Source organism: Lissotriton vulgaris, chromosome 8, assembly GCF_964263255.1.
Source record: "Lissotriton vulgaris chromosome 8, aLisVul1.2, whole genome shotgun sequence".
NCBI classification, from domain to species: domain Eukaryota; kingdom Metazoa; phylum Chordata; class Amphibia; order Caudata; family Salamandridae; genus Lissotriton; species Lissotriton vulgaris.
Window position 1 is genome coordinate 1,157,898,076 of NC_141696.1, and position 24,493 is coordinate 1,157,922,568.

At 45.8% G+C, this 24,493-nt stretch overlaps 1 protein-coding gene across 1 annotated transcript in view; it reads left to right on the top strand.

The window, feature by feature from the left end:
• TSC22D1 (TSC22 domain family member 1) overlaps nucleotides 1-22,901 on the top strand; it is a 334,929-nt gene extending 312,028 nt beyond the window's left edge. The window contains exon 3 of the mRNA XM_086935017.1: nucleotides 21,635-22,901. Within this exon, the coding sequence (XP_086791143.1) occupies nucleotides 21,635-21,871 (237 nt within the window). The 3' untranslated portion in view covers nucleotides 21,872-22,901. The remainder of the gene's footprint in view (nucleotides 1-21,634) is intronic.
• The last annotated feature ends 1,592 nt before the right edge of the window (nucleotides 22,902-24,493 follow it).

A 24,493-nucleotide genomic window follows, 5' to 3' on the forward strand; every position in this document is an offset into this window, starting at 1 on the left:
AAATTTCAGATCCCAAGACAGCAATGCTGAAAACGACAACGGGTATAAGCAGCGTTCTATGCAGGGGAATGACGACAATATTACAAGGGTGAACTGGCCGTAAGGGAAGCAAAAGTGCAGCATAAGTGCCCTACGGATGCAACACATACTGAAAGCGGACACTATACATTCCAAGCTAGATATTGCGGCATATGTTGGAAGTAGAGTGGGGCTGTGTGGACACATAAGGACATTGGTGTTCGGGTTATTGAAGGGAGGCAAAAACGGTGCACATTGGAAAGCCTTCCGGACAACAGAAAAGTTCCGAAAGGCCAGAAGATACAATGAAGAGCAAAGGGTCGCAAAGAGACCGTGAAAAAGCAAAACGGCTTCCAGGAGCAGACAGCTTATGAAGAGTCAGAGAGCTCCCATAAAGGCCGCTATGTTGATGTACAAGCACCCTGGATGAAATAATAGCAGGCCGCAACTAAACACGGTATGAGCAACACTCAAATGAACAGCGGGAGGGGGGACGGGAACGGGCACACGGACAGCGGGAGGGGGGACGGGAACGGGCACACGGACAGCGGGAGGGGGTGGGAACTGGCACACGGACAGCGCGGGGGGCGGGAATGGGCACAAGGACAGCAGGGAAAAAAAACCCAAGCACTCACCTGGACTTCCGGCGGCGGTCGACCTGAAATGGCTGTCATAAAGCTCCGGCATTTTTGAGATTCAGGGGCGTGTTCTTGCAGTGACGTCAAGATTAGATACCAAGATTAAAAAAAGCAAGAAACTCCCCCGAATCGCGTCGTGACGAGGGAAAGAGTAACTGACACCCATCTCTTCCAATGGCTAGCCTCCATTTATGGAGCTAGCCAATGGAAGAGAGAGGCGGACAAAGGCCCATACTATACATCAAAAGATTTTGCCTGCGCGAGCACTGCTGCGCAGTGCTACGGCCAGGCGAAACCTAAAACAGGATCTGCAGTGCTGTTATGCCTATAGCACCCAGGTCTGTTTCTTACTCCGACAGCCTTAAGAAGGCATTCAGGTCCCTAACTTTTCTGTCTTGATTGAGACAAATTGGAGCAAATTAAGAAGAGCATTAAAGACCTGATTTTCAAGTTATAGGATTTGCCTGTTGTGCGACTGGGAAATGTCAACTGCTCTCAATCATGACATTTATTATTTTGACTATCAGTATCCCAGCATGACGTTTGGCTGAAGACTTCCCATGCGTGGACAGGTAGTCACAGTTCTTAGGACTCACCAGACTCTAGTCCATATGTAGATGGATTAAAATAGCACACGTGTTCCATATACTCTTATCCACTTGTCCTTAATAAGAAGGCTGCAGGTAGTGCAGTGGCAAGCAGATACTCCCGTTTTTATGCGACCTGCACTAGTTACATAGTTTACTAGAAGTAGTGTCATTTACACCCATAATATTGGCATTACCATGCTGTGCTTTCCATGTGTGTGTGGAAAGTGAGTGTGTATAAATATAAACAATATGGTTGTGCGGTTATTTTTGTCATCTGTTAAATGTGACTTATAAAGATGAGTAACCTTGCAGTCTTTTTCTTGAAATCGCTTAGTGACGGGTAATACGTTTCTGTTTCATCTCAGCATTTCTCAGGCTGGTCACATTATCCAACAAATGCAAGAAGCTGATAGCGCAAGTAACATTTATGTAATCACAGCAGGGACTTGTATTCCAAAACGAATTTGCAGGATGCACGCTTTTATATGGTACGTGAGAAAACCATAGGATTTTTTAAGAACATGCCAGATCAGCAATCCCAGGTTGATTTTCACTCTTCTTGGTTGAAGTTGGCTTTGTAGGTATTTTTGCACATTTGTCCTGCTTTGTGTTTTAAGTAGACCAGTTACGTCCATGCTCTAATCTTGATTTACCTAGTTAGTGAACCTTTATGGAAGCATCGCAAGCAGCAAGTTCTCTTCCAGGGGATCCTCATCAATAGTCATAAGCATTAGAATATTCCCGCCCACGTGCGGGACCCCGGAAACACTATATTATATGTGCCCCACATATATATAAAAAAAAACATGCAATAGCAGCCAAATAACATCAGAGCTGAAATATGCTGTGAAGAATTTCCACCATACATGAATAATAAGCATTAGAAACATGAAAAACAACACCAAAGATTGTTTAGAAATTGTTTTAATGCTCAGAAAGCAGTAGAAATTCTCATAACTCACTGGAAGCATAGGAAGCTCCCAGGCTGCATTGCAACACAGTCTAAAAAGACTGAAAAGCTAACCTGTAGCTGAATAGCAATAAACGGACACCGTGCCTTCAAGGCACTCATGACCCCCTGTATCCCATCATGCCCCAGGGGTGACAGTTAGGTCAGTTGTTCTTTCCGGCTCCTTCAGAGAAGGACCCTGGTTACACAGCTCCACTATTTTTCTGGTTTTTGACAGAAAAATACTTCACTTTTAACAACTTTTGCTCTTACTTTGACAGTAAACATCTAGTCAAGTAAGATACTGCCTTTTTCAGTCAGTTTAGTGAACATTTTCTTCTGAGAATGCCTTCACTCTTTGACAAATGTCCTTCTTGTGGCAACAAGAAGGCAAAATCAGACAACCACGACGTCTGTATCCTGTGTCTGCCTGAAGATCATGTACTATTCCCACCGGTCCTACATGGCCCCGGTTACCATTTAAGTGATGGGTGGAATGTCACCATGGTAATATCTTGTACTCATGCGCAAGAGTTCATAAGGTGACTTTATGTATTCCAGAATAATTTTCTCCAGATGTATCTGCTCTAATCAGTCTTTTCACAGCAGCAAAAAACTTGGCAATACCGAACCTTCAGTGCAAGTTTTTGCTCGAGTCTCCAATTAGAAATGCCTATTTCAGTAAGTTAGTAGCATTAGTTACTTTATGCTCTTCCTTCCCTAAACCTAATTGTACTGTGACCAAGTTGGAAAAGTGTTACCCCAGTCTTAATACTTGTTATGAGAAGTACTACGCTGAACCTGCAAGACCCTGAACCACCTATTGAATACAGTTCTCCATCTGGTGATTTTCATTGGTGGGGACCTGCCACACTTCATAAGTATTTACTAGCATTGATTGTGGCTGCTGCCTTTAAAATATATGTAAGAAAGTGGCTCTGTATATACTGAACCAAAGTAAGGTACAGTGTCCACAGCCCCAGAGGTTTGGCAGAGGCCAAAGTTAGATATAACCTTACTCTCTAAAGTGGTTGCTTGGTCGAGCAGTAAGGCAATATCGGAGGACAGTGTAACGCATTAGTTGTACACACTAGTAAATGGTCTCACACACTCAAGAACTGAACTCTAAGCCAATTATTTTGTATCAAAATATATAGTTGTTTTATTTTAGAACCAACAAGGTATCAAAATATACTTCCTCAGAATGAATTACTTTATTTTAAATACTTTTCAAATGGGCAATAGACTTTTTAAGTACAGTAGTTACAGTTGTTGCAATGGGCAACACAATTTCAAACACAATGCAACATTGAGCTCCATGGGAATTTCTAGTTAAATGCAATCAGTTACTTTATGGATTACTTTTCTAACCACAGGACTGGATCCTAGATTCAGTCCTTGGACATCTCCTGTAAACAGTTGAGTAAAAGTGTTTTGGTTACAGTAGTGATTTTTAAGGAATATTATTGTATTTTAAAAGTTGACACTTTGAAACTTTTTCACATAGAATCACCAATGTTATCCTATGGGAGGAAATTCACTTAGCAGTTAAGTAGTGTTATCGTTACTTTTTCTTACTCAGTGGTGGATCCTGGATCCAGCACTGGTGCATCTCCTGTAAACAGTTGAAAGAATGCATTTGTCATACAGGTGATTTTTAAGGAATATTTGTAGTTTGTGAAAATCGACACTTAAAAACTTTTCTGGTGAAAACCAGACAATGGGTTCCTATGGAAGGAAATGCAAGTTACTGGTAAGTACGGTTAAAATGACTTTTTATGGTCAGTGCTGGGCTAAAAGATTCAGCACAGGGTTCCCCCCTGATAACAGGTGAGTAAATCGGAATTTGTTGTTCGGCTGATTTTTAGATGAATATTTTAAAGTTTCACAACTCCACACTTAGACGAATTTCCAAATGAAACCAGTCAATGTTACCCTATGGAAGAAAAGTGATTGGGGTAAGATCTTGACTGGCAGAGTTCAGGTTCTGGGCATTGACTCAGGGGTCTCCCAGGGTCAGGTAGGTACAGTTGGTACACCCTCAGCGGTACAGGGGCAGCAGTGTGCAGAGGGAGTTAGGCCCAATGTTATCCAATGAGAGGCAGGTCTGCGGTTGGTGGCTGCTGGCTAGCAGGCCACGTAGCTGTGGGAGCTTGGCTCCTGGTCACTTGTTCAGGGCAAATGGGTAAGTGGATTAGGACAAAGGTTGCACTGCCAGGGCCACTCGGGCGGCTGGGTGCAGGGTGCTTTTGAGCTGTCGAGCGTTCCGTTTTAGTCAATGGAGATCTTGGAAGGTGAACAAAGGCTGCAGGCTCGGGAACGGAGATTCTCTTTAAGAGGTAAGTTGGGATCTTGGAGGATAGGTAGACACCCGGGAGTTGGGCACAGGGGGCTGGGGCTCGCCGGGTACAGGGGTGTCTTTGGCGTCTGGAAATCTTACCCTCTGCTGGTTGCAGTTGGAGGGGTTTCCTGTTGTGAGACTGCAGGCGTCATCTGGGTCACTGAGGAGGGTCCTTGGGCACTGGATTTCAAGTCACAATTGCTGGGGGGGGGGCATCCTCATGGTCTTTGTCCACTCGGGCACAGGCTGGGCTCGGACGGGTGCAGAGTGGGCTGGATTCGCAGATCCTGGCTGGCACCATGGGTGTTGCTGTTTGAGCAGAACTGCTCATGGGAGTCCCAGTCTTTAAGATGTCCTAGGCAGGCAGGTCCTCCGGAGTTTTCAAGGTTGCTGCTCGCAGGAGACGCCGGGATTTAGCAGGAGCAGGTTCAAGGATCAACAGTCCTGTAGGGCTGGGGCCAAGTCAGTTGGTGTAGTCGTCTTGTTAGCAGCTGCACAGCAGGTCTTTCTCTTCTTGATCTTCTTTCTTGTTTTCAAATCGGGATCTGAGGAAGGAAGGTTCAGGGTCCCCCTAAATACTAAATTTAGTGGCGTTACAGATAGGGGGAGGGCAGGGACCAATAAATCCCTGTCCTGGGGTGAGTACACCCATATCCTGCTCCTCTCCTGTGGGATGGGGGCAGGAGCCTATCTCCAATTGGGCAGGGCTCCCCATCCTCGAGATGGCCGGAGCCCGGAGTTGCTCTTAACCTCGCCTTTCCCACCTGAGGGGTGGAGTTGGCACAGGCAGGCACAGCCCCTTTCCTCACGTAGGGTTTCCCGACAGTCTTCCCGCCAGAGTGGAGGTCAGAACCGATGCTGACCAGTTGCTGGGTACAGCAAGTGGTCTGGAGAAGCTGACAAATGCCTTTGAAGCTTCCCCTGCCCATCCCGGGGGTAGGAGATCTAGCACCTCATCCACGACGTGCATTGTTGCAGGCCCAGGAGAGCGGATGGCTCTCTACCCAGGGGTACATCAACATGTCTGCTGTGTGGCAGCCTAGGCAGCCTCTCGGACAAGATGTGGATTGTAGGTTAGGTTCAGGGGGAACTCTAAGTTGCCCTCTGTCATGCATTTGGCATCAAATCCCACACTGGCATCAGTGTGGGTTTAATGTGCTGAGAAGTTTGTCATTACGAGGTCCGCAGCACCATGATGGCTTCACTGAAGACTGAGAAGTTGGATATCAACCTCCCAGCACCATATACTCTTAATGGCCCTGGGTGCTGTAGGGGCACAGGGCTCATGCACCTGTGCCCACATCACTGGCATAGTGCACCCATCTAGAGGGGTGACTGTTGGATGCCAGGGCAGTGTGTTTGTGGGCATTGCACACAGGGATGTGTGCCATATCGACTCTTTGTATAGTTCTGCACTGCACCAAGACACTCAGCCTGCAAAGGCAGTGTGTGTGTCTGGGTACAGGGACCCTAAGGGTGGCACAATAAGGGCTGCAGCCCTTAGGGGTCTTCTCTGATCACAGTGCCCTGGGTACGTAGGGTACTATTTACCTGGGTCTGACAGGTCGCCAGAGAGGCCAATTAGGTTTTAGTTTCAACACAGTTTTAGGGAAGGAACACAGGCCATGGGCACCTGGTTGGCAGGAGCCCAGGGCACACTCAGTCAAAGCACATCTGCAATTCAGTAAAAAGCGGGGGCATACCATGCAAGAAAGATGGCACTTTCTCACACAATACTACTTTGATTTTTCGTAGATGACCAGCCGCACAGTATTTCTTTGTAAGCCATGGCATATTTTTCTACTCGCAAGGTTGGAAAAATAGACATTTAAACTCTTTGCAAGCAGCAAGGAATGTGGATTTTCTGCTGGACATATCCAGGCTCCATTTACACCTATATTGTAAAATAATTATTTGTTATTTACATTTACAGATGTATCAGCATTTTTATTTTGTGAGTCAAATGTATAACGTATGCAGGCAATCCAAAACTACAGGGGTCATCCATGCAGTGACTGTTGAAAATAGATGTTAGTAACTGGCCCGTGCAAGGTTTCTCTTTGGTGTTTGGGTTCAGGGCGACTAAAGGCGAATGGGGACCGTGAAGCAAAGCTGTATGTCTCTGTGCATCGAAAGAAGTCATGGACCACATGCAAGCCCTGCTCCAAGTAGTGCGCAGAACTGTTTCCACTCATCGGGCCGATATCGCTACAGATCTCCTTTGCTGTTGAAGTCCGAATCGAAGAGGATACACATGTTCCTAGTCCACTGATGCAACAGCAGCAGGCTGAGGCCTTCAAGGACGCCATGCTGTGTATTTTTGCCACTCATCTGGCGGTTCCTGGTGCGCTTTCAGCCTCTTCGAGCTAAAGTGGCTGGTTACCGACAGTTGAGTTGTCCTCTGTGCCGCCTGAGCACCTGGAACCTGTCTGGTTCTGCAGCTACTCATGTGCATACTTCTACCCTTGCTCCAAGGCCCGTTCTAGTCCCTCTATCATTGTTACCAGTCTCAATTTTGCAAGCACCAGAGGTGAATCTGCTCCAATTCTTGTCTGACCCCAAACCAAATTCGCCTGTACCCTCAAACAAGGTCATGCTCAGTCTCCACTCTAGTACTCCCAGTTCCTGTATTGCCTTACTGGCCATACACTCCCACTACCATGGCCCTATCCTCCGAGGCGTATCAACTTTTTGTTTCTGATTCTGACTAGAGTTTAGCACCACTCCGAGATTATAATGATGATGGGGACAATTATCCCCCACATTATGACAGTTTGTATGTACATTTACTAGGGGCCAATAGGCATGATACTCCCTCTGTTGCAGAGTTGATTTTGCCCTTTGGCTGCCAACAAAAGATTGCCTCTTTTGCTGTGGTAATTAGACATGCTTGTTAGCTCCTGGACCTTCAACTAAATTTGTCCTTACAAGCTGGCTCTGAGGACCAGGGCAGCCATCTTCCCGAAAGTTGTGACTCCTTTTTGACGTTGGCAATCCATTACCGCCCCAACGTTCTTTGCCCTGCCTCAGCCCTGAAAGAGGAGGGGCGACTCAATCAAATGGACCCCAAAAGAGCTTGAACTTTTTACATTGATTGCACCAAAGAGCATCGGGTAGATCAGCTTTCTTTTGGTGTTTTCTGAGGCCAAGAAAGGTCAGGCGGTACAAAAACTGACTTGGTCAAGGTGAATAGTCCTTTGCATTAAGATCGGCTAAGCATGGACTAAAAATTGCTTCTGAAAGGACTGAGGACCCATTCCACCAGGGACAAGGCTACCACCACTGCGTTGGCACGTGTAGTGCCTGTTCTTGACATGTACCAGGCTGTGATGTCGGTGTCATTGCACATTGTCACCAAACAATGCAGCCTTGACGACTAGGTGTAACGTGAAGGGCATTTTGCAAGCTCGGTCCTGCAGGACTTTTTGTTCTGAGCCCACCGTCCTCCCTGGAAGGTACTTTGAGAGCTACTCTAAAGGTGACAAAGCTGATAAGTATCCATCAGAACAAGCACCGTCGTTGCCAATAGGTTTCGCATTTGGAAAGTTGGAGCTATTGGTTTTGTAAATGACATTTTATATTTATATATTGTTATTGACAATGCCAAAAACTATATATAAATATAAAATGTCATTTACAAAACCAATAGCTCCAACTTTCCAAATGCGAAACCTATTGGCAATGCCAGTGCTTGTTTTTTAAGGCACAGTAGCTAAGAATACGTGGATACAACCAAGAAGTTTCTAACTTTTCTTTAATTACCTAATGACTGCGAAAAATGCACATGTTATAAACATCTTATTACTTAACAATGTAGAGGTAGAAAAATCAACGCAGAAGAAAGAAAAGGCAGGTTTTGCTTTCTAATCCTTTAAACAGCAACTATAATTATGTTGTGACCTGCCCTAGGCTGCTGGCTCCAGTAGCAGGGATAGGACGTCAGAATACAACTATAGACATATTGTTATATATATATTACAGCGGAGTTCGGTCCTCTTTTCTGTATAATAGGCGACTGAGTGAATCACAGGTCACATATAAAGAAATTAGAAAATGGGTTTTCCCCATGGGTTGTAGAACCCCGTGTATTAATGGAATAGCAATTGCAACATGTTCTGGACACAAAGTCACGCCGTGCAGAGGACAGATTTACGCTGGATAAATAAGAGCGCAAAGGTGCATCTGAACCGGCGCCTACAACCCAGCCCTGTAGTATCTCCAATCCTATTTGCGTACATGCCAACATATGGGAACAGACGAGACGGATGTATGAAAAAATTCAGAGAATTTGTTTCCCCACAACCTTATAGATCTATGAACAACACTGTAAGTGGGAAAAAGCTACAAGAAGAAAACGTTCATTCACAACGCGCAGACATACCGAAAGATTTTAATGAGGCAGAACCTCGCAGACTTTTATGCAGATATGAAGACGTAAGCTGAACATACCTCAGTATTAACAATTTTCTGCCATCAGACAGACCCCTGGTACAAGTCATACGCTAACATGTGGCGGTGACCTGGCATTCAATGTGAACGCCCTGTTGAATGCAGCCGCATCAGCGCTGAGCAACTTGTCTACTTCCCTTTTCACTGAGAGGACACGAGGCTACACGCGTCATCTGCATACGCATGCTCGCTACGCTGTAAACAAAGAAAATCGACGAGCCACTAGACTGCGCATTTGAAACACATTTTTTGCACTGACCACCATGGCTGCGTGTTAATCCTTCCCTGGTTTTAGGGGAGGTAGGGCTCCCCCCCCCCCCCTCCACCAGCCAGCTGATTCTGGTGAAGTTACCTACACGTGAACATGAACCTAGGTCACTTTTCTACGGTTGTGCTAAGTTTGAGGTGGTATCACAATGCTACATGTGACTAATAGAAAATTGATATGCTGCCAGACCTAGACAGTCAAATGGCTTGAAGCAGTCTCTTTCAGATTCGTTGAGGTAACACAATATCATATTGAATATGTGCGTTTTAGATTTAAATTAGAGTTTTTTCTCGACCAGGACAGGAGCGAGACACTAGCATTAGAGAATGGCAATGTATGTCAATAGAATAGAGCTCAAACAGGAGACATAAACGGCTTGTCCTCCTTTTATGCTCCTTAAACTAGCCCGCCGAGCCCGAAAGAGCTATACCTTGCAGTGCGCATGCTCTGAGAATGATTGCGGAAGCGACTGGATCACGTGAAGTGCAGGGGAGAGGGGCGGGGAGTTGCTGAGACAGCGGCTGAGTGCTGAGGAGGTGAGGGTCGCACTAGGCGGGGGAAGGAGTGTGGGGTCTGGACACTAACTAAGGGTTGCGACTCTGATCCAATTCTCATGGAAATGTGACTGGTAAAAGTACTGAGCCGCGCTTTTAAGGAAGGAACTGCATTTGAGAAAGTCCCAGTAGGTGACACGCCACGGAACAGGACGCACACTGTGTTAACTATATGTTTTGCAGCGTGAATCTTTCTGGATTCACTATGCTGTGCATATTCCGCGGTCTTGTGGTTGGGTCCGGATTCGTAGTCTTTTCTCTCTTTTTTTTTTTTTTTTTTTTGTGGCCCAGGTGGGCGTCGGCGTCACCCTTCCTTGGGTGTATTTCCGGTGACGTCGGCATGCTTCCTGCGGAAGCTCCCATCCCTGGGCGCCATCTTCAGATTCTTTTTTCCGCGGTCGGGTCTGGATCGTTCCCGTTGGGCTCCAGACATTTTTGGAGAAAGTACTGCAAAGCGAGAAGTTCGAGAAGAAATTAAAAGAAGAAGACCAAGGAAGACTTCGCAGACCATTGGCGAAGAGAGAAGGAGGAGAGAACGTCGAGAACTTCGACGATCATCGACGTCCACGCGGTCAGGGAAGCCTGAAACGCTCGAGGATGGACAACACGCCGTTCAAGTTCTGCCCGAATTGCAGACACAAGTACGCGCAGAAAGATCAGCACCCGGTGTGCAACCTTTGCCTACCGGTGGACCACAGAACCGAAGACTGCAACGCCTGCTCCGTCTTCGCCGCGAAGACCCTTCGTGTGAGGAAGAGCCAGAGGGTAGCACACGCCACCCTCGGAGGAAAAGCCCCGACGCCTTCGCTGTACGACCTGGGGATGTCCTCAGAGGAAGAGGACAACGCTGCCGCCGAACACGACAGCTACACGGTCGTAGAGACCGATTCCAAGAAGACGCCTGATAAGGTAGGAGACTCGACGTCCCACAAGAGCACGAGAGACCCTGAGTCTCGAAAGAACGAGGGCCAGACCCCGAAGGCGCCGACGCAGCGACATCTGCAGTCCGCGACCGCACACAGGCCCAGCGGATCCTCAGAGAAGGAGTCCCTGGCGCCGAGAGCTGTAGAACAACAAGGGGTGGTGAGGGACAGAGTCTCTGAATTAAGCAGAAAGCTCTCACCCAGTCAAGAGATCAGGGCTAGATCCAACACCGTTTTTTAGCTCACTGCACCATCCCAGTTTCAGAACCTGGCTGTATGCAAATTAGTCTGTTCCTGTCCCCGTGCATGATGGGAACAGGGCAAACCAAACTACAAAAGCCAATTCTTACACTGGGAAGGAAACAAGCTCCCGGGGACCGGTTTCTGGCATTACAGCCGTCTTCGGCCCGGTTTGCTTGAATCCTGATGGTGCAATGAGCAAGGGTCTCACATCTGAGAATACCCTTCCACGCTTAGGGTGGACAAAAATATTTACAACAAGGGGTGGTGAGGGACAGAGTCTCTGAATTAAGCAGAAAGCTCTCACCCAGCCCCCTTTTGTAAATCGAGAGCTGTAGAACAGCAGAAGGCTCCGAAGATCGCCTCCGAAAGGGGCCGGGCTGTTGAGCAGCAGAAGGCGCCGAAGATCGTCTCCGAAAGGGACCGATCGGCGTCGAGGGAGAAAGACCCGAAAGCTTTGACGACGTCCAAGGACCCGAAGCCAAGTTCGACGTCCAAACCTTCGACGCCGAGAGTCTCGCCGCCGAGCCAGGTGACGAAGAGAGGGGCCGAGCGTTCCGAGGCCGAGAACGCGGCCGAAAGGGAAAAGAAAAGACGGCGTTTGGAGGCCGAGATGGCGAGCATCTTGCAGCGGAAGAAGGATTTCGACGCAGAGATGAGTACCTTTACAATTCCACACAAGACCAAGCACGTGGTGCTAGATCTGGTCGAAGAGGAAGAAGAACTCGGCGACGGACATGGCCCGGCCGCCGAGATGGTCGACGACCAGGGAGATGAGGAGAATCCCTACGAGGATTACGGCTATGACGAGGAGGAGGGCAGTAGGTTGGACGCCGAGTCGGCCACCTCTGACCCCATCGAGGAGGATTACCTGGATATCGACACCGAGAGCCCGGAGGAGGCGGTCGACACATACCCCTCGAGGCCCTCGCCGCCTGACGACATCGGGGCATACAATTCGGCGATACAATCTGCCGCAGCGGCATTTAGGTTAAAGCTCGACGAGGAGAAGCAGAAAGCAGACTTCCTGCTCGAGACTTTGCTCCCAACACAGACAAGGAGCCAGTTCCTCCCAATGCTCGAGAGCGTCTTGGCTCAAGGACAAGAAGCATTCAAGGAGCCCGCAACATGCAAGGCGGTAACCCCTAGAACAGAGAAAAAATACAAACACTCCACGAAGGACCCGGCCTACATTCGAGGCGAGGTCTCCGCAGACTCCATTATCACGGCCACGGCTAGGAAGAGGGCCAACGTATCCACTACCTCGGGCCCACCACCGGATAAGGAGAGCAAGAGGATGGATCTGGTGGGCAGAAGGATCGAACGGAATGCTGCGACCCACTGGCGCATGGCTAACTCCAACGCTCTTCTAAACAGGCACATGTACCAGATCATGGACGGCCTGGGGCACTTGGTGAAGGACCTACCCCAGGAGGCCAGGCAGAAGGCCGAGATGTTGGTCGAAGAGGGGAAAAATGCGGCAAATTCTTGCCTTAAGACGGCCCTGGACGGGGCAGACACCGCCAGCAGGCTGATGATGATGGGTGTCACGGAAAGGAGACACGCCTGGCTCAGGATTTCAGGGTTCAAACCCGAGGTGCAACACAGTATCCTCAACACACCGTTCAACGGCGACACGCTCTTCGGGGCAACTGTGGACGAGAAACTCAGCCAGCTCAAGAAAGATAATGAGACGGCAAGGTCTATGGGGGCGTTGCAGTTCAGAGGCAACAGAAGAGGCACCCCGTCACGGAGGCCCGGCGGGAGAGGTGGAAACCAACCAGGTACATCACACCAGGTTTTCCAGCAAACGCACCAGGCAGACTCACAGGGACAGCAAGGTCAGCAGAAACAGTCCTGGCAGTACCAACCAAGAGGTCAGTCCTTTCGAGGAAGAAACGGACGTGGCCAGAATAGGAGAGGGGGGCAGCAGCCCTCCTCGAAGTGACTCCACAGAACTCTGGGTGCCCATCCACAGAAAGGACCCGGGGGGGCACCACGTACCAAGGGGTCGGGACAATCAAAACACCTACGACCACATGACACCAGTGGGAGGAAGATTGCAATTTTACCTCCAGGAATGGAGAGAAATCACATCAGACAAATGGATCCTAAACATCATCCAATTCGGGTATTGCCTGGAATTGGAGAAAAGGCCAACAAGCAGGAAACCAAGGGGAAGACCGCCAGCAGGAGACCAGCTGGCGAGGCTTCAGGAAGAAGTAAAGGAACTTCTGCAAAAGCAGGCCATAGAGCGAGTCCCATTCAAGGAAAGGAACAAGGGAGTCTACTCGACGTACTTCCTGGTACCAAAGGTAGACGACAAGATGAGGCCCATCCTAGACCTGAGGTTCCTCAACAAATTCATAAGAACACAGAAATTCAAAATGACCTCCCTGCAGGAGGTGCTACCGCAACTGCAGGTCGGAGACTTCATGGTCACGATAGACCTCAAGGACGCCTACTTGCACATACCGATGAACAAAAAGCACAAACATATGCTCAGGTTCACAATCGGGGGAGGCCACTACCAGTTCACAACGCTGGCCTTCGGACTCAAATCAGCACCAAGGGTATTCACGAAGTGCCTCGCAGCAGTTGCTGCACACCTACGAAGACAGGGGATACACGTATACCCTTATCTAGACGACTGGTTGGTGAAGGCGAGTTCGTACCAAAGGTGCAAACACCACGCACAGACAGTGACGAGCACGCTCATAAACCTGGGGTTCTCCGTCCATTGGGAAAAATCGTCAATGGAACCGGAGCAAGTGAAGACCTTCCTGGGGGCAGTGATCAACACCGTGCAGGCCAAGGTGTTCCCCAGCGAGAAGAGAGCAAGGGCGCTGGTCAAGGAAACTCGCCTCTACCGGAAGGGGCAAGCTCGGACAGCGAGGACGGCGAGCAAGATCATGGGGATGATGGCATCATGCATCCACCTGGTGCCGAATGTGCGGCTACACATGAGACCCATGCAGGAATGGCTCCAGGAACAGTGGTCACAGGCGTCAGGCAGTTGGGAGGATCTTGTGGTGGTGACGCACGCAGTGCAAAGGGAGATGACATGGTGGACCATGGAGAACCTAACAAGGGGAAAGCCTCTAACACCCCCAACTCCGACAGTGACCATCACCACAGACGCATCCCTGAAGGGATGGGGCGCTCACATGGAGGAGCTCAAAGTGAGAGGACTGTGGACGCCAGCAGATGCGACAAAGCATATCAATTACCTAGAATTGAAGACAATCTTCCTTGCACTGAAAGCCTTCCAGACAAGACTGTACAAGCAAAGGGTGTTACTGCAGACAGACAACACCACGGCGATGTTCTACATCAACAAGCAGGGTGGAACACAGTCAACAACGCTTTCAACACTGGCACAGGAGATATGGAGATGGGCCATCCCTCTACAGATAGACCTGCTAGCCATACACCTACCAGGGAAGGAGAACATTCAGGCAGACTGGCTGAGCAGACAGACATCGGCATCCCACGAGTGGGAGCTCAATGCTCAGGAAACGAGGTGGTTATTCAACAGGTGGGGAACGCCATCAGTGGACCTGTTTGCAACACGCCAGAATGCGAAATGCCAGTACTTCGCATCCAGACTACCCGAAAAGGGGTCCCTTGGGAATGCCCTATGGATAGATTGGTCCGGGACATTTGCCTACGCTTTTCCCCCGATACCACTGATACACCGAGTACTGAGCAAGTGCAGAGCGAGCAAGATGACCCTGATACTGGTCGCGCCACAGTGGGCGAGGCAGACATGGTACTCGCAGATCATGGAGATGTCACAGAGTGCACCCCACAGATTCGGCAGAAGAAAGGACCTGCTCTCCATGCAGAACGGAGAGGTGCTGCACCCAGAGCCAGAGACCATGAGCCTAGTAGCATGGCTCCTGAGGACATAGAGTTTGCACATTTGAGACTGCCAGAGAGCACCCTCAGGGTCCTTCGGGAGGCACGGAGGCCGAGCACACGGCGGTGCTATGTCGCAAAATGGAAAAGATACACGATGTGGTGCAAACGTGAACAACTTCACAAGAAAATGAAGAAAGACTCCACAGTGCTGCGATACCTGACACACTTGCTGGACAAAAAACTCAGTTCATCCTCCTTGAGGGTTCACTTAGCGGCTATAGTAGCCTACACAAGGGGTGAGATGGGCAGGAGCTTCTTCACATCCCAGGTTGTCAAGAGGTTCCTGGAAGGAGCGAAGAGGATCGCACCGCCCAAGCGGGTGCCACCACCAGCATGGAACTTGAACGTAGTTCTCACGGAACTCATGAAGGAGCCCTTTGAACCACTGCACAGGGCCTCCTTAAAGATGCTAACCATGAAAACAGCCTTCCTAGTTGCTATAACGTCATTACGCAGGGTAAGCGAACTACAAGCGCTGACGCTACAGGAACCCTACATACAAATACATAGTGATAGGGTTGTGATGAGGACGGACCCACACTTCATGCCGAAGGTGGTCTCCAGGTTCCACATGAACCAGTCCATACAGATACCGAGTTTTTTCCAAAAACCAACCAATAGCGCTGAGCGAGCTCTGCACACCTTAGACGCCAGAAGGGCGGTCATGCATTACATTGAAAGGACAAAGGAGCACAGAAAAACGAAGCAGTTCTTTGTGTCATTCGCCAACAGTTACATGGGCAAAGCAGTAACGAAGAACACTATTGCACGATGGATAGCACAGACGATTCAGCTCTGCCACAACAGGGCAGGACAGGAACTAGACGAGGGAGTGCGTGCACACTCCACTAGGAAGAAGGGGGCCACAATAGCCTTCCTGGCTAACACGCCCATACAAGACATATGCCTGGCGGCAACATGGGCTTCAGTGCACACGTTCACAAAACACTACTGCGTGGATGTGCAGATGAACAAGGAAGCGCAAGTCGGACAAAAGGTGCTCCAGCACATATTCAGACACCAGAACTCATCTTCCACCCAGCCGCCACGGAAATGAGAAACCGCTACAAAATCTATGCACAGCATAGTGAATCCAGAAAGATTCACGCTGCAAAACGAATAGTTTCTTACCTGTCGGTGTAGTTTTGCAGCTTGATGATCTTTCTGGATTCACTAGCGAACCCACCCACCTCTGCCAGAAAGATGAGGCTGGAGAGAAAAGGGGTGGTCAAAAAAAAAAAAAAAAAAAAAAAAAAAAAAGATGAAGAGATAAAATGGATTTTACATACAAGGCGGTTAAGGAAAAATCACCTACATAGAACATTGCCATCACTTCGGAAACGAAGGAAACACGAAAAAAAGAATCCGAAGATGGCGCCCAGGGATGGGAGCTTCCGCAGGAAGCATGCCGACGTCACCGGAAATACACCCAAGGAAGGGTGACGCCGACGCCCACCTGGGCCACAAAAAAAAAAAAAAAAAAAGAGAGAAAAGACTACGAATCCGGACCCAACCACAAGACCGCGGAATATGCACAGCATAGTGAATCCAGAAAGATCATCAAGCTGCAAAACTACACCGACAGGTAAGAAACTATTCGTAATCGTATTAATGCTTAGCATTTAAAGTAACAGAACGCCACCCTCGCGAGTGACAGGCTTTTTTCTTTGGAAAAAGGAAAGTTGGATGGGCAGAGTAGATTTTACAATGATGAGGGGTTACTGACAGATATTTAACCGATGGTCGTAGAGATTCCTACACGAGGGAAGGGGGGCTCGAAGGATCAGATGCGCGTGCTTGTGTGGTCACGTGACCCGCTTTTGTGGTCACGTGACTCACATGCACTGTGGAAAAACCGCAGTGGTTTGACGAGTCGAATGGAGCACTTGAATTTTCGCCTATTACATTCACAAGCGAATGATAATAGGCGAAACCTAAAAACAAGTTATTACATTTGGTAACTCTTTCGATTGGATGCACGGAATGCAGATTCCCCGCTGCCCTTCCACTCCCAATTTTGTGATGTGACCTTTTCCCCATCTAAGAAGGTAACTAAAAATTTGAGATCTGCTCATTGATACCTTCAGTTTTTTTGTGCTCTGCATCTGAGGATGGATAAAGAGTTAAGGAAAAAACTGACGATAGTGTGCAGGGGTGGGGCTTATATGAGGCACCTTTCAAGTGGGAGAAAGATAACTGAAGCCGCACAGTGCTATCTAGTGGAGCGCAAGAGTGCAGCTATGAAAAACATTCATACCCAGTCTAACGTATTGCGAGTATGCTAAAGGTGAGTATTCTGCGGTTAGAGTATCCACTAGAAAGAGCTTTACCGGAAGTAATTAACGTGCTCATTAGGTTCTTTTTATATTTGATATGACTTACCAAATAATTTGTGAGATTTATGCTGTTTAAGTTTGTAATTGTTTTGTATTTGAGGTAATATTGTTTGGGCCAAATCTAAACCCTTGAGTCTGTAATTGAAGCAAGATTAGAAGGCCTGGGCATTTTTCTTCATCAGTTGGTTCCAATGACCACCCAAACACCACTTCCCTGATTTTACCAGGCCCCATCGTCCCAGCGAGAATGCAGTAGCTCTTTCGACCAACTTACGGGTTGTTGAAATCTGCGATGTTGGTAATTGAAGATCAGCCCATGGTTTTTTTCTTATAATGCATGTAATTGAAGTATGAAATTAAGACCTGAAAGAAATCAAATTACCTGTAATACCGGTTTTGAAGTTTTATTTTGGTATTTTATACTTATTTATCTTTGTAAAAAAGCTTCCGCCATCTAATTGTTTGTTCGAAAATTGTATTTTGTTTAAGTTTTTCCATTCGGAGGTCCTCAATAGATGTGCCTGTCAGGAGACCCAAACGTTAATATCAAACAGTGCTCCAATTGTCAGCTTCTTCCTTATGTTGTGCTTTTACACATTACTGTAGAAAGTATCTTGGTCTTCCCCTGACTTAGAGCTTGGGTCCCAGCACATCGTCTAGTGCCACATTAATTCTGCATAAGTTTGTGTTTCATTAATAGATTTAATATATTTTTCTCACTGAGGTGTATTTCTTTTGACCTGTATTGGCATATTGAATTATCTTCCCGAATTTGCTGTGGGTGACGAATTCTGTCAAGAAAACAGCCTCCTCGTTCAGTGTGAAAGCATTCTGGTGCTCTTTTAGTGCATTCGTCAAATTATTTCTTCTGAGGCGACATGATGTTGTTGCTCTTTCTTTGTTTTTTTTTGGGGGGGGGGGTCTACAAAGTAGTAGTCCTGCGTAATATACGTTCTGCTCATGTTCTAAATGCCTTTCTCATATAATTAATGTTCTGCCTCTTCCACCTTCGAGGTTGATTATATCGAGTTAATGTTTGTATGATATAACTTTTTGGAGGCTTTCGAGGATGCAATAAATATTGTGTTTATTCTGCAAAGCTCTTTGTAGTAGAGCTTCAAAAATGCAAAGAGGTGAATCAATAAATTGATTAAAAATCATTTCATCTTGTTTGACTAAACTTCTATCGGCTTTTATGGAAGAAGTGAATTTACTGACTTTTCAATTGTTTCTGGTCCGTGCCATACGTCATGCATAGAGTTAGGTTTGTTCACTGTATTTTTGCTACAGCATTTGTTGTTTTCATAGGCTGACTACATGTAGAACAGAGATGTGATCTGCATAGAAACCATTTGAGTCGCACATTTGACTAACATGCATTTAGTTGTATGGGGCCCGTTCTATTTTCTTTAAGACATACCTTGAAATGATTTAATTGCATGGAATCTATTGTTTGTGGGGTGAATTATGAATACTGGTTAAATGCAAGTATGTGAAAACGGTACTTCATTATCCACTTCTAACAAATTACAAAAGTTTGACTGGATCCCTTTGAAAACTGGAGCTAAATATCAACGTCTTACCTTATTTAAAAACATCAATGCTACTTCCCCCTTTTAACTTATGGGACACCCTTTCTTGCCATACCCTATGATTGGCCAGCAAAGATAAGCGTCCCTCTGTTTCCAGATTTCAAATCTGTCTCCCCACCCCACCTTAGTGAATGACATTAGAACTGTTCCATTCCTTTCAATGTCCAAGACCCACTTCTTCAAAAATATTTCCATACAATCTCAGTGGGCCTCAAGACACGGGAAGGCGGACTGTTTGATCCCAGCCGACCTGTCAAGGAAGCTTTTTTATGTGTGTGTGGGGTGGAGCTGTTTTCTATTTTAACACAACTGCATGAGGTGCAATAACTTCATGTGCAATTTGCAGTGTTTGTGACTATTGTCATGTTAGATTTTGTCTTCTACTCCATCAACTACATACCTTCCATCACATAGCGGTATCACCTGGGCGCATCAGTAATACTCTCCTTAGACTTCTGGCTCTTTCAGCACATAACGGTTTGACTCTTGGTCGGTGTAAATGTGTGCCTGCTTAATTGATTGCCTGCTTGAATAGGCTAGCCTGTATGCTGATTTGTGTACAAGTGCATCTATGTTTTAAGTGCCTGTGTGTTCAGGTACGATGCAAAAGCCTTTGACAGTACTTGTTATGCTCAACTTTATGAATGCTATTCAAGGCACTGAGTTGTTGTAAGATTCTTTCGGGGGTTTAGAAATAAGGGACTCCAGTGTATTATGTGAAATTGCTTCATTTGCGATTTAGGCGAGTGAAAGGAGTGTTTAGGTGTCATTTCTTCAGGAGTGACAGCATACGCATCAGTGTTTACCCTGAAGACATTTGTAGAAAGAAATCCGATTTTTTTAAGCCTAGTAGTAGGTGGAGCCTGTGCTTAGCATATGTGCTGATTCTCAACAGCAATTGGTGTTCGTTTTTTCATAGCCTGTTATAATATTTACTTTACAAGACATTTTAGACGATCAGAGGAATATAAAGAGGGTAATGAGATAGGTTAAAATGTCTAAAAATAAAGGCTGGTAAACAATAAAAAAAGATATTTTACGCCTTTTGAATTCAGACATTAAATACAGGTTTAATACATAAAAGTAAACTTGATAACGTCGTTGCTTGCAGACAGTGGTGTTCATCTAGGGGCATCTTATCACCCCATGTGTCTAACCCTGGACTTTCATTTGTGGGTTACTTTCTGTTGAAACCCCTTTTTGCTTTGACTCAGTGGTGCCACCACACGTGAGAGCTCATTTAGTGATTTGACAGTGTTGTGTGTGATGCGTAGATCTGTAAGACTTTAAGATACCTAATTGCGTGTGTGAATATGCCCAAGACAGAGAATAGGATCAGACTGCAGAGGACCCATATATTTTTTTAAAGATTTGGATGTGAAAAGAAGCCTAAAGTACTTTCTGAGAATATGTTTTGGATTGATTGGTACTTGACGTTTCCACCCTCCCAATCAGATACAATTTCCTCAACAGAGGTTAAATGTTAATTGATTTAGAAGCTTAGACCGATCCATCTGTCTCTTATTTTCCTCTGCCCCTTTTCCAGTCTTCTTACTTATTTCAGACTATGTGGGCACCTGGTTACTTTTTATTAGTAATTTGTGTGAATTAGAACCAGCCTGTCTAGTGGTCCTGGATGTCTTATGCGCAAGGGTTTATGTAGGTTTCGCTATCTGCGAATAGTTTTACCAGTCCATGTACCAGGATGTTGACTGAGCACACGAACCATACAAAAGCCAAACCTGTTAGCTTTTTTCATACTTGGTTTAAAAAGTGTATAGCAGATTGAGCTCCTTGAGCTCTTACTTTTGACGTGTGGACTGCATGTTGCTGCCATTAGTAAGTTGATGTTTAATTGTGTATGTATCGTGTAATTATAAAGCTTCTAACACTTCTAATGCAGCAAGTACTGTGCCACCTCATGAAATGGCGTTTCTTTTTCCTGATGCAGTGGTTGTGTAGTAAAAATGTTTAGAATCCATTTATATTATTCAAGACCTAAATATTAATAAATCCATATAGCAGGTTGTTTTGTTGATGCGCGCACTTCATCGAGGTACATTAAATGAAGGCGAGCGACCCTTTGTAATGCTTCTTGTTTGGCTTGGTCTCAGCTTTCTGTGGACGAAATTCCACTTCTGCGTTGAATAGTAACGACTCCTGCTGTATATAGCGCACATTCATACTCGAGAGGCTGCGTGCAGTGTGCAAGCTCAGTTATTTGTGTGCTGCTTTCATGTTCCCCAGGCACAACCCACCCGATAGGACAGTTCAGAACATATCTCAAAGCATTTCTGGGCTTCTGCCGAGGCTCCAAATCCGTATATTAGGCTTCACTCTGCCAATCCATTTTACACATGGTTTGTAGCCAGTTTTTACTTTTTTCAGTAAATAGTCAGTTGCGCAGCTTACATTGGAGGCTTTCATCCCATTCCACATAAATGCATTTGATTGCAAGTCAGAACGAAGCCGGTGGTCTGCAAAGTTATTATTCTTGAATGTGTGTGCCAATTCTCCTGCCACTCCGGCGGTGATAGTCTTGGGATAGTGGTAGTTCAAACACGAGCTATCGCATCGATAGAATAAACAACACTTGGCGTGCCAGCATTTTGAAAGTAAAAATTGTCGTTATAAGTTATTGTTTTATAAATAAACATTTAAAACGTGCCGAATAATGTTTCTATCACCTTCATCTCTGTAATCTTCCCGATTCATGCGATGTATTCAGCAGTTATAAAATGCAATAGTGTATGCACTGAGCATCTCTGATAGTTGGCGAATATTAACAGTATTTCTGTTCTTTCTTTTTAAGGATTTGGTGAAAAGTCACTTGATGTATGCTGTGAGGGAGGAAGTGGAAGTTCTGAAGGAGCAAATAAAAGAGCTGATCGAGAAGAACTCGCAGCTGGAGCAGGAGAACAGCCTGCTGAAGACTCTAGCGAGCCCCGAGCAGATGGCTCAGTTCCAAGCCCAGCTGCAGACGGGCTCGCCGCCATCCTCCTCTCAGCCCCCTGCACCGCCGGCCTCGGGCCCCCCTGGCACTGCATAGCTTGGACCAGACAGACTGGGACAGAGGACACGCTAAGAGCCGCCCGTTCGAGGGCATTCTCTCACCCATCCGTTGTACTGCACGCCCCGCTGCCAGGGACGCCTGACCACGACAGGAGCTCCTCACGACATTCAGTATTAGGCACTCGTTTGGCGCTTTTTTTTTTTTTTTTTGCTTGAAGGAGTTTAACTTTTTGGAGTGGTGAATTAAACTGTTCTTTCGTGGGTTTGGCACCGTGCAATGGAGACGGAAGCCGCTGCATCTCCTAAGATTATTTCTCGAGGAAGCAGTCCTCTGGGAGCAGCTGCGTGTCTTTTTCCATCCGTGCAGTCATGAAACTAATTAACACAAGTGCTTTCAAGTGAGGGAGTTTGGAGATGGCTTGAACTAAGAGCAGCGAATCCCACTGAGAAGGAATGTGATTAGGACTGAAATAAGCAACCAAGCTAGAGGGTGATGGCAGTGAAGGCACTGATGCCCATCACCTGAAGTGCGAATGTTGGCTCCGCCAGAGGCAGAGGGAAGGTGCACACAAGCGTTCAGAGCCAGTGACATGCATTGCAGTTGGGAACTGTGAAAACTACAATGAAGGTTATTTGCCCAATGTATATTGTGTATGTAGTGTAAGTACTCTGTAAAATAGAAACCTGTAACTACTATTTAGGTTGTACAGATTGAAATTTAGCTGTTTCATTGGCTGAAATGAAATGTTTGAATAGTTTTTTTTAATGCTGTTAAAGAAGAATGCACATACACAACTGTTTAGAACTTGGCAGGGTAGTGCTACTTTGTGTATTTTTTTTTGAATTTGCACTGGCTGCTGAGTATCTTGAAGTCAATCTCTGTAATTGAAGTTTTTGGTTCATAGTGAAACACTCCAGACACTTGATCAATTCCTGCTAAGAAATAAAGTTTTTGCATATCTCTATTGCAAATGCAGATGTTGTGCATGTTCTCTAAACAGTTGTAACACGTCAATGTATTTAACTGTTGCACTTGTCAACTTTCAATAAAGCATACATTGTTGGTACATTAAGTGTCTAAATATTTAATTATGTATGAAGGGGAACATTTGAATAAAATCTTTCCTTACTTTTGAGAATTTTCCGAACTTGTTTACTTTTGGTTTGCTTGCTGCAAAGAGCAGCAATTGTAGTTTTTAACCCAACAAGTGCATTTTTACAGGGATTCATGTTTTCCATTTGTCAGGATCTGAACAATTTTGATGACTTAAGTAAAGATTTAGTTGAACTATATTGCAAATGTTTCATTGCATGCAGCTGTTCTCGTAGGCATTACTACTAGTAGAACAACTCGGTGCTTCACTGCTTACGTCATGGTCCACTTACTTGTCTTTGAGTTCCATCTCTCCACTGTTCTCCCTCCCAAATATTTGTGCTGTATCCTTCTCGCTTCTTACCAAACACAACCGTTTTGGTGTCCGATCAGTCAAGTTTGATTGCCACCTGTTGAGGCAACACACAAATTATTTTTCTTCCATTGTCCCTCATTCAGATTCAGATTCAAATACTTTATTCGGTTAAAAAGCAAATAATAACCATAAAAGTAGCATGAAAAGGTACAGTTTACAAAGGGGTCAAGTAGTCATTATATAAAATCACACAAAGAAAAAGGCACCAAAATTAAGTACATATATACAGCAGCATAAAAAATTAATTCATTTGAATCGATTTACGACACTTAAAAACTGATTAAAAAAATTCAGCAAGTGAGGCTACCATAAAAACAGTTTCCAATTTCTGGCACTCTAAAAAAGCTAAGCGACATCTGTATACATTTAAATCTTTAAGAATAGGGATGATAAGTTTCTTTGGGAAAAAAGTATAAAATTTACAAAAGAATAAAATATGTATATCAGATTGTGGGGACACATCATCACATGGACAAAAACATAGATCTTTTGACCAACAATTCATCACAGGAAAAGATAATAACCTAAAAACAATGTTAAGTCTGAACCGGGTTAAAAGGAAACGTTCATGATTGGACATATACAATGATAGATATGGCTGTAATTTCTCTCCACTTAAAATATCCTGATGGGCAGAAACAGTCTTTTTCCTCGCCTCCTCTAAATATCTTTTGTCCCTGAGATAGGCAATACACAGATTTTTCAGGTCTCTTCTTGATATGTATGCCATTGATAACGGATCCTCAAAGTATTGGGGACTGCTTAATTCTTCGAGGAAGTTTCTGACATAACATATCCATTTAAAGTCATTAATGTTGTCCAATACTAAAATGTCCTTCAAAATGGCCCGGTTAACCACACATTCATCATTTGTCCAAACCCTGTGCCAAAGAAGGATTGGCTGAATCTTAATCGAATCAGTAACATAAAGCACTCCTAGTTCAGCGTGGCATATCCTAGTCGCAGTACTTTCAGGCACGGACAAAATGTGACGTAAAAACTTGTTTTCCATAGTCTGAATTGAACTAATATTTGAGTAACCCCACAAACCCGATCCATAGGTGGCTACAGCTAAACAAGTCGCCTTATAAATAGTTAAAATTTCCTTTATGGGTTTTTTTCCTAATTTTTTCATAAAGCATTGTAGGGCCATGATAGTTTTGGCAAATAACAGAGATCTAGCATGGATT